The sequence below is a fragment of the Eptatretus burgeri genome, chromosome 5, assembly GCF_056783735.1.
Source record: "Eptatretus burgeri isolate ZD-2024b chromosome 5, Ebu_testis_v1, whole genome shotgun sequence".
In the NCBI taxonomy this organism is placed as follows: Eukaryota; Metazoa; Chordata; class Myxini; order Myxiniformes; family Myxinidae; genus Eptatretus; species Eptatretus burgeri.
Window position 1 is genome coordinate 19,135,340 of NC_140965.1, and position 16,828 is coordinate 19,152,167.

Here is a 16,828-nt window from a genome sequence, read left to right on the forward strand (position 1 = left end):
ATGTTTGGTCACAATCAAGTAAAAGTGCTGAAATGTCTTTGAAAGGGCTGTCTGGAAACCACCCCTCCCCCTCCCCCAATCCCTACCTGCTTCTGTAACAATCCTCTTGAAGTTAATTCATAAACCCTTGGGTCTCACTGTCAACCATACTTATTTGGCAAGCCACACTTCTATGTTGGCTTCCAAAGCCAACCACTGCCTGGGCATCATTGGTCGTGTTAAGTCCTTCCTTGGCACACCTGAGCTGTTATCAATCGAGGAAGCCTTCAACCGCATCTTGGAGGCCTGCTCTCCCCTTTGGGTTGGCATCCCTCTCTCAAACCTTGCTCAGGTTGCCACTTTGGAAAGCCAAGGCCTACAAGATCATTGGAATCTCCCATGATGAAGCTGAGTCTATTGCCCATCACTTTCACATCGCAGACAGGTTGGTGGTCTCTCTATTGTACTGCCTCCTTTCTTACATCCCTGCTCTTCCCCTCCCCCCCCCCAAGTTTCTGCAGTGCGCACATGGTCCGCAGAAACCCCCTTTTGGTGAAACTCCCAAACTCGCTGCTCGCCTCCATTCATTTGTTCCTCTTTTTTCCCCACCTGTGGAACCAACTTCTGCATTCTCTTCAATCTCATTCTTCCTTCCAGGATTTAAAGACAGCTGGTCACCACCATCTTACATCCCCAAAGCACAATCATGATCTTCTCTACTCCCCATTAACTCTGGCAAAGCCCACCTCTTTACAAGTTTGCAGTTTCTCCTTCCTGAGAAATTGTAGCTGTAGCTGTCTTTTTCACCTGCTGTGTCCCTCCCCCCCCCACCCCTCATTCTTCCCCACCTCCCTTGTTTCTCCAAGTCTCCTATTTTGTCTCATCTCTGCTGTTGGTACCCCCCCGGCCCCCCACCCGCTCTCTACTGTTTGTTTACTTTGCTGTTGCATCCTGATGTGTTATTTTAATCAGGAGTATTGTCCCTATTTTTTTTTTTTTTGGTTAAATCTCCGATTACATACAGGTGAAACCTATTACACTTATTTTGTAACATGTCAAACAAATAATTTGCTCCTGAAGTGTTTAGGGCTTATTAGGCAAAGGGTTTGAATACTTATGCACCTGAGAATCATCTGATTTTTCTTTATAATCCAATTTATTCACATTTTATCTGCATTTTTTTAGCTTTATCACTTTGGAGTGCTTTGTGAAGACTCTATGCGTATATATATATATATATATATATATATATATATATATATATATATATATATATATATATATATATATATATATATATATATATATATATATATGTATATGTATATGTATATGTATATATATATATATATATATAATCAAGTTTGATTTGAAAGCATCATGAAACTGGAGGGGGAGCACTCGGTCGAGTGCAAAACCTCCGCTGCCAATACTGCTGGGTCACTTAAGTGAACCTGATATCCTATTCATTATAGGTGAAAATGGATCAGACTCTACTTAACCACGATTGAATAAACTAATCGAGATCGACGGGTATGTATAAATGCCAAAAAAAAAAAATCTGAGATTTTTTTTGGGAAAAAAATGTTGGAAATTTTTTTTTTTTTTTTTCCTGTAACAATTTTTTTTGGGGGGTTGGAAATCACGTAAAACATGTAGAAATGCAAAAAAAAATTTCAAATATTTTTCAAATAAAATCGAAATTTTTTTGAAAAAAAGTTGCAAAAGTTTTTTTTTTCTCTAACAAATTTATTTCTTTTTGGTTGGAAATCACTTAAAACATGTAGAAATTCAAAAACAGAAATTCAAATATTTTTTCAAAATGGCCGCCATAGCGGCCATATTGGACTTTCAATCAAGTCCAAAATCTAATGGCATGATCCTTGGACCATACCTAATCCCCCCACCAAGTTTCGTCGAAATCCGTCCAGGAGTTTTTCCGTAATACTGTTCACAAACAAACAGACGGGTGAAAACAGTAACCTCCGTCCATCTTCGATGGCGGAGGCTAACTTGAGGGGGAGCACTCAGGAGAGTACAAAACCTCCGCCGCCAATACTGCTGGGTCACTCAAGTGAACCTGATATCCTATTCATTCAATTTGACGTCAACAGTGCTCAGAGTTATAGTTTGCAACTTTCCCTTTTACATACTCAATTCATTCGTCATAACTAGTTTCCTTGAGACAGAAATTGATTTTACGTGGGTACATCCACCTGAAGTTTCAAAATCAGCCGCAATTATAATTTTGGCATGTTTTTTGTTGGACATCACTACTAACATGTAGAAATGCAAAACATAAAATCGAAATTTTGTTGAAAAAAGTTGCAAAAAAGTTTTTTTTTCTCTAACAATTTTTTTTTGGGGGGGGGGGGGTTGGAAATCACTGAAAAACATGTAGAAATGCAAGAAAAAAAAATTCACATTTTTTTCAAAATGGCCACCATAGCGGCCATATTGGATTTTGGACCGAGTCCAAAATTTAATGGCATGATCCTTGGACCAGACCTTCTCCCCCCATCAAGTTTCGTCGAAATCCGTCGGAGTTTTTCCGTAATGCTGAAAACAAACAAACAAAGGGGTGAAAACAGTAACCTCCGATCTTCGATGGCGGAGGTTAATAAGCTCGGGTGACATCAAAATGTGAAAACTTTGGAGTGGGGTGAATACTTTTACAGTCACCTGTAAGGAGACCGAGTGATCATCTTCACCCCATGTTGCAGCATTTATTTCCTGCCCGGGGGGGGGGGATGTCTTTCAGGATGACAATGCCCCGTGGTCCCCCAATGGTTTGATGAGCATTACACTTAATGTTTTGGAACAAATCACCCACCTGACCCATATCCCAGATAGTCATGACCACACTACCAATACTTTGGATTTATTCTACACTTCCAATCCGTTGCACGAGAACTAAACAATTTCACCTCCAATTGGTTCTTCTGACCACAATCTTGTGAGCATCACTTTACTTACCACCATTTCCTCTCATCTGACTGCTCCGATGAAACGCCAGTATTGGCATTTCAATAATGCCGACTGGACTGGTTTACAAAACTTCTTTTCTGACTTTCCCTGGAAAGACAACTGCCTCTCCTCGGGTGATGCCTCTATCTCTGCTGAACGTATAGCTGAGGTTATTGTTGCAGGAATGGAGGCTTCTATCCCCTTCTCTTTCAAATCTTTTCTCATAAATTCTTGTTTCAATAATTCCTGCTCTGCGGCCATTCTTGCAAGGGATGCCTCATGTCAGACATGGAAAAACTCTTTTTCCTCTGACTCGCATTCAGCTTTCATATCCGCCAGAAATCATTGCAAATATGTTATTTGTGAGAAGCATTCCGTTATTCAAAAGACATGTGACAACCTCTCATCTTCTTCCACAAATAGATCTTTCTGGTCCTTAGCTAAAAGTATCACCAACAACTTCTGTCGCTCTACCTTTCCTTCGCTTTTCCGTTCCGATCATATGATCGCTGTCTCTCCGATTGATAAAGCAACTCCTTTTGGTTCTCTTTTCTCCTCTAACTCCACACTGGATGACTCTAACATTCCATCTCTCTCTCTGATGCTCGCCTCACCAATCCTATGTCTCTCCCTGTATTCTCTTTTCAGGTAGTCAAAAAAAATACTCCTCTTTGGACATAAGCAAAGCCTCCGGGCAAGATGGTATTCCTCCCCGTGTTTTGAAGGAATGTGCTTTAGAACTTGCACCCGTGCTTGCTCGTTTGTTTCGTTTTTGTTTAAAAACCCAAACCTTTCCTCTTACCTGGACCCATGCCTTAGTACAGTCTATTTTAAAGAAGGGTGATCATTCAAACCCTTCCAACTACCGTCCTATTGCTCTGACTTCTCCTGTTTCCAAAGCCTTTGAATGTCTTCTCAATTCCCATTTTCTCAAGCATCTTGAATCTCACAGTCTTCTATCTGACCACCAATACGGCTTTCGCAAAGCAAGATCTACAGGTGATATCCTTTCTTGCATTACGAATACCTGGGCTTCTTCTTTGAGAGACTTTGGGGAATCCTTTGTTGTAGGCCTTGATATCTCAAAAGCCTTTGACAGAGTTTGGCATCGGGGTCTGATAGCCAAGCTTCCCTCTTTCGGTTTTCCTCCTTCACTCTGCTCTCATCGAACTCTCTCCGACTGCTATATCTCCGTAATTGTTGATGGTTCAAAATCCCCCCCCCCCTTCCCTATCAACAGTGGTGTACCTCATGGTTCCGTTCTGTCACCAACACTCTTCCTTCTTTTTATCAATGACCTTCTTTCTTCAACAAATAACCAAATGCACTCGTATGCTGATGACTCAACATTACATTCCTCCATGTCTTTCCCATCTGCCCCGTCTTCTCTCACTCGATCTACATTTCGTTTCATCACAGCCACCTCTTTAAATTCTAATTTGTACAAGATCTCCCAGTGGGGGCAAATGTAGTTAAGTTTAATGCTTCAAAAACTCTTTATTCTCAATTCTCTTTAAAACTCATCTAAACTCTCCAATCTCCTTTGAAAGCTCTACAATTACACCATGTGATACAATAAACCCACTAGGTATCACTCTAACTTCAAATTTATCCTGGAATCCACACATTACTCAAATAAATTAGGAGTCCTATCCAGATGTCGAAGATTTTTCTCTTCTGAACATTTGCTCCAACTATATAAAGGATCGATTCGTCCTTGTGTAGAGTACTGCTCTCACATCTGGAGAGGTTCCAGCTCCACATACTTACTGGACAGAATTGAATACAAAGTTATTTGACTTGTCAACTCTACCATTGCGACCTCAAAACTCGACCCGCTCAAAGTAGGCTCTCTTTCTCTTTTCTACAGATATTACTTCGATTTCTGCTCGTGAGAAATTTCTGCCTGTGTACCTCCACCATTAGCGAGACCAAGGAATACTGGACAAGCGACGATATCACATGATTATTGTGTGGCCATGGGCAACTCAAGGGTGGGCCATTACGATGTTTGTTTCTTCCCCTTCACTGACAAACTTTGGAACTCTATCTTCTCACGTCTTCCCAAACACTTGTGACCTTCCCATTTTCAAAAAGCAGATTTTTTTTTTTTTTTTTACTTCCTCAAAAACTCTTAGACTATTCACTCTTTCCTTACTTTTCTATCAATGCAGTTCTTTTATTTAAGGCTTGGCCTCGATGAGGACTATTTAGTCCATTACTGAAGCCTTCAACATAAAAAAAACAAGTGGTGCCAGGCACAACAAATCCCACCCATTTAAGGCATAAAATCTTCAGACCCTAACGATCTTCACAAATATGCATTTTTCCCCATAGGAATGGGTAGGATTATAAGTGACAAATAGAATAAGGTTCACTATAAGCTGAGTTTGAAGTAAATCAGATCATTTTTGACGAAGTTATGAGTGAAAAATGATTTTGATCTTTTCGTGACCTTGACCTTTAATCCAATTGGACCCAAAAGTTAATGTGGTCGTCCAAGGTTCATTGCCCACCTATGGATTAAATTTCATAGTGTTTACTAAAGCCGTTTTGCCGTAAAGTTGCTAACACAGACAGACAAACAAACAAGCAGTCATAGACTGGTACTTACGAAATCGTCAACTTGACCTCTGACCTTGTCTAATAAAAGCTGTCTCTTGAGAAGGTAGCGACTCAAACCAGAAGTTTCTACGATGATTCTGTATCAAACCATCAATAATCATAACGTCGACCAAAGCAAAAATCTCCATTTTTCCACGCAATTATACCTTAACGAAACTCAACGAAGCGTCTGTCCGAGCGCACTGCATCATGGGACGACCAGTGACGCGTCGAGTGAAATATTTTTTATACAATCTTAAAACGTCTCCAAAACATCCGATTTTTACCAGAATTTCGACAACCAAGTTTTAAGCGTCCTAAGCGATCGCAAAAACCGAAGACAAAATTAAAATCGAAGTTAAAACAAACTCGTAACATCGAGCGAAGCAAAAATAGTCCATTTCTCCACGTGAATTTACGGAATTATGTTTGACCTCACTGTGACCTTGACCTTTGACCGATTTTGACCAAAATCTAATCAGCACTAGCCATCACCCTCCTGAATCATGTGGTGTAATTTGACATTGGTAGCTTATTCTGTTCTCGAGTTATCTGTACCAAACCATCAAAAATAGAATATTTGACCTCACTGTGACCTTGACCTTTGACCGATTTTGACCAAAATCTAATCAGCACTAGCCATCACCCTCCTGAATCACGTGGTGTAATTTGACATTGGTAGCTTCTTCTGCTCTCGAGTTATCGTGCCTACAAACAAACAAACAAGCAGTCATAGACTGGTACTTACGAAATCGTCAACTTGACCTCTGACCTTGTCTAATAAAAGCTGTCTCTCGAGAAGGTAGCGACGCAAACCAGAAGTTTCTAAGATGATTCTGTACCAAACCATCAAAAAATCGAATGTTTTGGATGTTTGACCTCACTGTGACCTTGACCTTTGACCGATTTTGACCAAAGTCTCATCGGCACTCGCCACCACCCTTCTGAATCACGTGGTGTAATTTGACATTGGTAGCTTCTTCCGTTCTCGAGTTATCTGCACCAAACCATCAAAAATCGAATATTTGACCTTGCTGTGACCTTGACCTTTGACCGATTTTGAGCAAAATCTAATCGGCACTAGCCATCACCCTCCTGAATCACGTGTTGTAATTTGACATTGGTAGCTTCTTCCGTTCTCGGGTTATCATGCCTACAAACAAACAAACAAACAAACGGAAGGCATCAATATACTTACGAAATCTTGAGATTTTGTAAGTAACAAAACGGACGATTACAATATCCCGCTCCCTCCCTCTGGGGGGGGGGGGTGGGATAATAAAAGTACACTGATGCGATCCCATATGTCATGGCCTTGTCAGTCACAACATCGGAACCCAATCGAGCGTTTTTGGGATATTCTGCAACGCCTGACACAGCGTTTTCCACCTCCATCAAACAGTTGAGTTGATTGACTTTCTCACAGAAGAATGGTGCCGTATCCAGAGAGTCACATCTCTGCAGGTTGTGAGCCAGAGGTCATTGGATGTCTGGGTCAGATCTGGGGAGTCATGGATTCACTGGATCATGAGTGTGGTGCTGTCGGTACCTATGCAGGAGGACGAAAGTCAGAGTCTTCAGGTCCTTGGTGCTTCCAGTCTATCTCTATCTCTATCTCTATCTCTATCTCTATCTCTCTCTGGATGTGAGACTTGGACTCTGACCAAGGATCTGAGACAGAGACGTAACTCCTTCGGTACCAGGTGTCCGGAGAATCCTTGGCTATCGCTGGTCAGACTTTGTGTCCAGCGAGCGGTTGCTGAGAAAGACTCAGATGAGATTTGTTACCTATCTAGTCTGTGAGCATAAGCTGCAGTGTATGGACATGTGGCTAGTTTTATTTTTTTTTTCCCCTTACCCTGATCCTGCTCACCAGATTCCCTCAGCAAGGGAGCCTCGTGAGTGGAGAAGGCTAACGGGATGACCGCGTGCCTCATGGTTGCAGCAGGTTGATCGGAAACTCAAGGAGATGGGGATGCGCCAGGCATCTCCCTGGGGGATGGCCAGACGGAGACCCCTGGTGTACCGACGGAAAGTGGACACAGCGACGTGCTCCTCCGGTGCATGCTCCCACACCTAGCCTAACTTCCTGCAAAATTCCAAACGCTGGTTGACTCTATTCCAAGGCACATACGGACCGTACTGGCTGCACGTGGTGGCCCAAAGCCCTATAAGTGACTTTGCATTGGTGTTTCCATTTTTAGCTCACCTGGACTTTAGTCCGGTGAGCTTATGCGATCGACCAGTGTCCATAATTCAGTTTGTGAGTCTGTAAACGCTTCAGTCATTATCGCTTGAACCAAACCCACAATTTTGATGAATATTTGCCACAAGCTTCATAATCTAATGCCTCACAAACTTGTATTGGACCGCATCAAAATTTGCGCTCGTTAACTGGTTGAAATCGGGCCTGAAAACTCTGAAATTTCCTTCCATAGGCGACTGGGGGTTTTGCATCAGCAGCACAGCCATGCACTCAGCCAAAAATGTGACCTGTAAACATGTATCACTGTGATCAGCATCTGGAGGGCTTACATTCAACCAATCACATGACCAGATTTGTTGCATGAACAAAATTTCGATATTTTATGATGTTATTGACTGTTGCTTCTGAACCAGGTGAGCTTGAGGACGTGTTTTTTTTGTTTGTTTGTTTTTGTCCACGACCTGTAACTCTTCACGGGATCCTTTCATATCCTCTCCCTTTCAAGGCTGTACTGTCCCAAGGCAGTGTCTTGGGTTCATTCTTGTTCCTCGTCTTCATCAATGATCATTCTGATTCCCTGAAAATTCCTGCCTATCTTTGTTGATGATTCCACCTTCTGCCATGTTATTTCTCATCCTTCAGGCAACAACCTCTTCCCTATTTACAGATATTGATAGAATCAGGAACTGGTCCAACGATTGGAATAAGTCTTTCAACCCCAACAAATCCCACACACTTAGCCAGTCTCTTAGAAAGGACCATCAAGCAAACCCTCCCATCAACTTCGCAAATAAACCACTTGGAGAGGTTGAGTCACTCAATCTTTTGTGCCTCACCGTCAGCCATGATTTTTCTTGGGCAGACCATATTCCAATATGGCCATCAAAGCCAGCTGCAAACTGGGCATCCTTTGTTGTGCAAGATCTTTCCTTGAATCAATCTGAACTCTTTGACAACCTACAATGTTCATGCAGTACTGCTCTTTGGACTAGTGCCCCTACCTCATACATTGTCCTTGATGTCGTGGAAAGCAAGGCCCTCAATCATTGGGATCTCCCGCAACAAAGCCGAGTGTCACAGCCTGTTACTTTCACATTGCAGGCACGTTGGTGGCCTCTGTATTGTACCACCTCGTTTTTGGTCTTTCACTCTCTGCCCTCCATTGGTTCTGTCCCTCCCAGGTTTCTGCAGGGTGCAGATGGTTCTTTTTCAACTCCCAAAATACAGGCTCACTGCTCACCACTCATTTGTTCCTCTTTTTTCTTGCCTGTGGAACCTGGTCTGTTTTTCCCATTCTTCCCGACAGGGCTTCAAGATAGCTGTTCACCACTAGCGCAGGTCATCCCCCATCTGTAATGATCTCTTCCATCTCAAATTACCACTTTCCCAAGCACTCCCCCCATTTTCCATGCTGTGATTCCCCTTACCCCCCTCCCCCCTCCCTACTCCTTCCTCCTCCCTACCAATATTTCTATTTGTCTCGATCTCGATAATGATAGAATGTTCGAGGCTTTCATTGTCACAATCGATCAGGTTTGTGGTGCTCAACTGTTTCTAGGAATGATGTTAACTTCAGACATCTGGCATGGCCACCACTTTTGACATGAACTATGTTATTGAGAATTTTTGAGGCATTTGGCCATCACACGACCTTTTCACAGAGACCTTCCTCTTTGTCGCCAGTACACTTTGCTCTCATGGATGAATTGTACTGAATATTCACCAGATGTTGTAGAATCGGTGTTGTCTTCTCTCCCTTGTTTGGGCCAAGTTTGGTGTGGTACTGACTTTTTACACCAATACTGTAGTTACAAACAATTTTGTCCCTTAAATATGTCGATTTGAGTGATTTATCATGTAGGAGAGTGGTTGGATTCGGGGAGGGATTTATTTGGAGGATTATAAATTATTAGTTCATAAGCATGAGGTAGTAAATGTTTTGTAGTGAACTTGACATTCTTTTACTTCTTTGACGAACCAAATAATGTCAACATGTGGTTGATTAAACCAAATTTTTATTGATGATTACCCCTGCCATCAAAGGTGGATAGCGGTTATGTTTTCACCCATCTCTCTGTCTGTGAGCAAGCTATCTCAAAAAGCTATGGATGGATTCGGACAAAACTTGGTGGACAGGTTGGGTGTGTGACGAGGATGAATTTCGATTTTGGTTACGATCTGGATTGGGATCCGGCCTATCGGTGGAATACAAAAAAAAAATTAATTACTAATTGATGACCCTAAATAATTCCCATAGACTAAAAACTATATCTGTGAGGAACCTAATATTTTGCATAAATGTAACCTTATGTTACAGAAAGATGTAACATAAGCAAGAAGAGTAAGGGAAAACTGGGGATTAAGCATAAAATGGAACAAGGAACTAAAAGGAAGATGAGGGAGAGTGGAGAGACCTCTCCAACCTTGAAAGGAAGGGGTGCATTGGAGAGGGTTAATGAGAATAGAAAAAAATATTGTGAATGGATGGGGGATCACCTGAGGTAGTGGTGAACAACTGACTTGAAGAGCCATGGTGGGAAGATTGGGACTGAGCATAGTGAGGAAGTCTGTTTCATATGGGGGAGGGGGGGAGAGGAATCAATGAGTGGGGGGGGGAGAGGAATCGATGAGCAGAGGTGAGCAGTAAAGCTGGATTTGGGGAGTTTAAGAGGAATGGGGAAGGAGATCGTAGAAGACAGAGGCCACAAACCTGTCTGCATTATGACCAGGCCTTTTGGCCATCTTGCCAGTGTGCATATGTTTTAGTTTAACAAGCTTTGCATGATCATGGACTTTGCTGTGTTCGTGTATACGTTCATGTTCTTGTTCAGATTTGTCCCAATGTTTTGATCTCTCTTAATTTTTAACTTTTAATTTCAAAAGAAACTACTATGTTCAGAATTGTAAGATAAACAACTACATTCAGAATTGGCATTTTATACAAATTTGTAAAAATCCACCTGACCATTATGCACAACCCCTTTTGGATTGTTGATCTATGGTATTTCTCTGTGGAGATGTCTCCTTCACAAGTTTGCTTTATTTTATGCTGCTTTATTGGTTAGACCAAGTTCCATTCCATCTTCTGTAAGACTTGCAAACCCCACAATGGCACTGGTGGCCTAAATTTATGAATGACTAGCCTGACTGCAAGGATTAAACACTCTGCGTAGTGGACATTAAGCGAAAATCAATAAATCTGAAGTGTAAATCTACGTTTTGCATGTTAACTTCCCTCTCCCACCCAAGGCGAGCAAAGAGACTGGGTGGGTGCAAGTCGGCCGAAAGCCCCTCCTTCCCTTTCAGCGCGTGGTGTCTATCGCAGTCACCCTTATCCAGGGTACTGAACTGCCCTGATGCTCCCAATGCTACACGCCTGAACCCGACCCTTTTAAATTGAGTCTTTCTCAAATTCCCAATCGAGTATTAGCTTGCCCTGCTGTGACGAGTCCTTTGCATTGTTTTTTTTCTTTTTTTTTTGGGTTAGCAAGGAGTACTGTATTTACGTAGCTCCTGTTTTGGATTTTTGTGGACTGTAGATCTTGTATTTTGTGTATTTTTTTTTTTTGGTCAAAGTTGAAGCATGTGCATTTTTTCCCCACTTTATGTCCAAAATAAGCTCTATCTAAAAGCTCAAGTACTGCTGCATGGATGTAGTTGAAATGAGGATTATTTTTAAGAGTCAGTCTGTCTCTTGTTTGGAATACCAACATAATTTGATAGTTCTTTTCCATTAACTTAAACATGGCTGTTTAGTGGAAAAATAAATGCCATAATTTGGTGATTTCGTTTGAGAACACACATGTCTCCATAAAATCATTTTTTTAATGACTGCATCAACTGTCATAGTGACTATTTTTTAAGGGTATTTTTCTTTTCTTTTTTTCTTTAATTGGGAAAAAATTAATTTGTTTAGGAAACCATGTACTCCAGTGCATATTCGGTGTAGCGGCTGCCTTGTTCAATAATGCAGGATTGTATTTTTGGTTTGAGGATAATGAATTATTTTGTAGCTATTATTCGGTACATGCTCATGTAACTGTGCTTATAAAACCTGAAGCCGGTAACATTTTTGCGGCCTGTAGTTAAAATGTGAAACTTTCTTTTACAGCATTTTCAATGTAGAAAAAAATTGGTTTCATTGGAAATAAAGTAAGATGTTTCCTTCAAAATAAGCTTTCTACCCTGTGTGACTTCAAACTGCTGCTTCAAAGGGAAAAGTTTTAATGGCTCGTGCAGTGCTGCCGCCCACAAATGTTTTGCCTTTAAAATGATGGCTTGCCACCTGAAGGAACTGCCAATCATTTTGCTTCAAGCACCTTCACACCTCACACCTGCTCTCTGCTTCCAGCTTTACCAGGTCAGATACACTTATGCTTACTGAACAACGAAGAAACAATGTTACTGAATGTTACTTTATTTGAGGCTTTAAAGTCCCACGGACACATATTGAATATTGCAAACAAACACGAACAAATAACATATTTTAAGTCAGTCCGATTTCATATTAAATGTGTTGACGTTAATTGTCTTCCAGTTGCGTTTTCCTGTGACTAAACGGTATGAAGGTAACCTTTATTGTTTTCAGTTCGAATAATGTATCCCACATTAGTTGAACCATGGTAAATCACCCACCAGTAGTTATGACCACTAGTGTGAGAGTTATGAAGAAATATTTGGCAGTGAGGACCAATAAAGCATTGTGGCAAGGAAAAATTACAAAAAAAGGTTGCTACCTTTGAGATAGAAGACGACAACAATCATTGAAATTTGAAGCGATGGCGTATTTCAACATACATTGAAGGGTATTTGAGCCGCTTTTATTTAACCATCGAAGCATGCATAACTATCTGCTCCTTTTGAAGAAGCTTTGTTTTAAAAGTGTTCAATGCAGAGTATTGGCATAATCAAAAACAAACTAGATATCTGTGATCACCAAGGGTAAGCCTCCCCAGATTACCCTTGTCAATCACCTGCGACTTACCGATAATGGAATATTTTATTCGGATTGCCATATGACCTTGACCTTCACTATTTATGGATAGAGTGTAGATTAATTCAAGTCTGAAGACGATGATGGTTCATGAGCGGTATTTGATGATGTAGATTGTTTCAGAAGTCAAGGATGAGACAATGTGATAATGTTTGACCAAGTTATTCTACAAACCCCCTAGGAGAAGATGCAAATTGAAATTGGCTACCCCCTAAAAACACAATTCACAATTTTCTAAGTTCGTGACCTTGTGGCCTTGACCTTGGGACAAAAATGAAAAATCGAGCTCTGTGGGGCTATTGGACTAACCAAATACCGAAACCCATGTCAGATTCGACAAAACTCCTAGGATAAGATGCAAATTGAAATCGGCTACCCCCTAAAACCACATTACGGGCGGACCACGCCCATTTTCAGGAAAACACAACTCTATCATGATATAAACCTCCAACCAAAATTTCATCAGGATCGGATCAAAAACCACGGAGCTATGCTCGAGACAGACAGACAGACAGACACACAACAATAACGAATATAGTGGTCACTTTTATTTTTCGTGAACCAAAAATGGGTCCCTATCTACAATCTATCCAGAAAACTCAATGTTGTGAAAATCTGAGGAAAATTATTCAAGTTGTTACCAAAAAGGTGTTTTTTGTTAGTTAGGACCCAATCCAAAAATGTAGGTCAAGGAGACTAATCAAATACCAGGTGCACAACTTCAGTGCAGGTACACAATTGTGATGCAATAACATATTGGAAGGTCAAGTGGTCTTTGAAATGATGCATTGGCAAAATTGAGCAATGACAGAAAACCTGTTTTGTTTTTTTTGTGTGGTTTTGTTTTTATTCAGAATGCCATTTTGCATTGACCATTAACCTGGAAGGGTATGATGTAAATCAAGTGTAAATGCGCTTTGCTCTCGGTTATCTTAAAGGGTAACTTTTTTTTTTGTTCTGATCGAGCAAACATTCGTCGGGTTTTGCTGGAAAAAAGCCTATCATTGGGTCGATGACATTAAATTAGGTCAAGGTCAAAAATGTCAACCCTGCATACTTTTTATTCCCATTATTGATGCAAAGTGTAATTCCGAAACTCCCAGCCAAATCTGAGATACAGATTGGAAATTGGCAGAAAAAAAACTTGAGGAAAACCGAAATGGTGCTTTAGTTCTTCGGCGTCTAATACCGTGACCTTTAACCCGGGGGGAAGGGGGTGGTGGTGTAAATACACCATGCTCTAGGATATCTAGAGAGGGCAATATTGTTCCGATCGGACAAGCCTGAGTCAAGTTGTGGTGTAAAATGTATAATTAGGTCAAGGTCAAAAACAAGCATCAGCCCCACATACTTTGTATTACGATTCTTGATGCAAAATTCCATTCTGAAAGTCCCAGCTGGCTCCGAGATAAAGCTCAGAAATTGGGAGTGCAGGAAAAGAACAATTCTAATTGGAAGCTTCGTACTCCTGGGGGGGGGGGGGGTCTAAGAAATTCTGAGGTACCATTAAAAATTGGGGGTGCTAATTTTAGAAACAAATCTTACAAAAGCAATATGCTTTGCCCTATCCTATAGGACAAAGCTTTTTTTTCATTTTTTTTTTTAAACTGATCAACTTGAATGGCTCTCAGAGTTGAGCAGTGCAGCCCATCGATTATCAAAATGTATTAGCTATAAATCTCACAGCTTTAACCACATCCATGGGACTGTGTGTCACTCAGCATGGCACTGCGATCTTGGTGTGTTCAGTTCCACCTCCTGTTGTCAGTCAGACACCTTTTTAGCTCGCCTGTTCGAAGAACAGAGAGCTATAGCGATACCCCCGGTGTGAGCGTCAGCATGAGCGTGAAAATGTTAAAGTTTTTGGTGCAAGTTATTTGGAAGATTGCCATTCATTTAATATGTGTACTAGGATGCTGATATTTGGCATGGAGGTTCCTTTGGGGTATATTATTGATGTAGTGAAGTTGAAATTAAAAAATAATTTCAAATGTTTTAAATTTTTGACCTGTTTTGAACTTAACTTTTTTGTAGCACATCAACGTTAAAGTTTTTGGTGCAAGTGATTTGGAAGCTTGCCATTCATTAATATGTGTACTAGGATGCTGAAATTTGGCATGGAGGTTCCTTTGGGGTATACTATTGATGTAGTGAAGTTGAAATTTAAAAATAATTTCAAATGTTTTAAATTTTTGACCTGTTTTGAACTTAACTTTTTTGTAGAACATCAACGTTAAAGTTTTTGGTGCAAGTTATTTGGAAGCTTGCCATTCATTTAATATGTGTACTCGGATGCTGATATTTGGCATGGAGGTTCCTTTGGGGTATATTATTGATGTAGTGAAGTTGAAATTAAAAAATAATTTCAAATGTTTTAAATTTTTGACCTGTTTTGAACTTAACTTTTTTTGTAGCACATCAACGTTAAAGTTTTTTTTCCTTTCTAATGTTTTTATCTACCACACTATTTTTTACTGATTACAATATACAAATACATATATTGCTTTAAAATTATTTGGATCAGGCTTCACTGCAATGCTTTATAGAAAATATTATTAGACTAGTCTTTTAAAAACGATAAATGTATAAACAGGCGAGCATTGGGTGGCTTTGACACCAACTCTGGTTTGTTCTTGCACCTGTTATTGTTGGCCTTTCTTGGTGCTACGAAGAAGCTCCGATGTTTGTTTGTTTTTTGTTTGTTTTCTCTTAACTTGCTCATTGCATATGTCTACTTTCTTGCTTCCTAATTTGCCCAAGCATTTTTAAACTCGTCTGTCACAAGTTTCAAACATTAGCTTGTCTTTTGGGAGCAGATTTGGTATTGTACTACTTTTGACAATTTAGTTTGAACCACCACCAGCAATGCATATAATTTACCCCCTCACTTCCCCAAAGCCTAACTTGGATCCTTGTCTGCAAGTATATTTTGAGGAAGTAATTCAAATTAACAAATAATACAGGCTTTAAATAATTATACATTTAAGGATTCAAAATTGCCATTGGATATAAATTCTATATCAGTTTCACAAAATCTCTGGTCAAGCTTTATTACCCCCATGCACGCAAAGCGAAAACTGGGGTTAAGTAATTTTGTTTACGTCTGTCTGTCCATTCATCTGCCTATCCACAATTGTCACTTTATGATCGAAAAACTTCTCGATTTCAATTGAATTATGTATTTTGAACACTAATCGGAACATTGATTGGAAAATAAACTTGTAGTTTAACGGCTACTTTGGCTCTGAATTTATCCCGATCAAGCATGTGCAGAAGAGTGGCATTTTTTTTTTTTAATATATATATTTTTAAACTCTGCCTGTCTGGCAGTCAAACAAAATTAAATCATTCCAAACAGAAAACTTACTGTTTTTAAGGACGTTATAAAAGACACAGACATGCACGAATAACTAATTTAATGTGTTAGGGTGGTATAATAGACACTGCGGTAAACTTCCAGAATTTTCTACAACCCTTAAAATCTCTTACATTTCAATTTGATTATATACTTGATCACTGGAATACAAATCGCCTTCTTATTGCTTTCAAAAAAACCTCCAGTTTTGCAGTACTTGGACATGTTATTTAAAGTGGGGTACAATACACTGCACCAATGGTGCTAAAGTTCTGGAATATTTTTTTAATATGACCTTTAAAATAATTTTATTTCAATTGAATTATATACTTGGAACACTGTATGGGGTAAGGTGTTCTCTGAACTCTCAAGTTTATTAGTTGTCATCGGTATGTCCGTGGGACTTTGAGATTAATGGTTACTCAAATTTAGCAGTTTATAAACAAACAAACTAAAACGAAATTCTCTGCCTGAAATTGGATGAAAAATAATGCCAACATGCATTTGGTAGCCTTTAGTAGTAGGACTCCATCTAATTTTGTTTAAATTTACATTGACAGCATCATCTTCCATATGATTTACCAAAATCCCTCCCCCAACCTTTTCTAGTGAAAGTGCTTATTTTTAAATATTTCTATTACTAAGTGTCAAAAAAAAACTTTTGGTGTAAAGTCTTGCTAAAAGAACTGACTGTGTTTTATTAATCGTAATGCCATTACAAGTT

At 39.9% G+C, this 16,828-nt stretch overlaps 1 protein-coding gene across 4 annotated transcripts in view; it reads left to right on the forward strand.

Annotated features, from left to right (window-relative positions):
- The window catches only part of LOC147025963 (KH domain-containing, RNA-binding, signal transduction-associated protein 2-like), a 57,599-nt gene extending 45,668 nt beyond the window's left edge, over positions 1-11,931 (forward strand). For all 4 annotated transcript variants that reach the window (XM_085880907.1, XM_085880906.1, XM_085880905.1 and 1 more), the window contains exon 10: positions 11,006-11,931. In XM_085880907.1, the coding sequence (XP_085737033.1) occupies positions 11,006-11,103 (98 nt within the window). In that variant the 3' untranslated portion in view covers positions 11,104-11,931. The remainder of the gene's footprint in view (positions 1-11,005) is intronic.
- Positions 11,932-16,828: the final 4,897 nt, after the last annotated feature.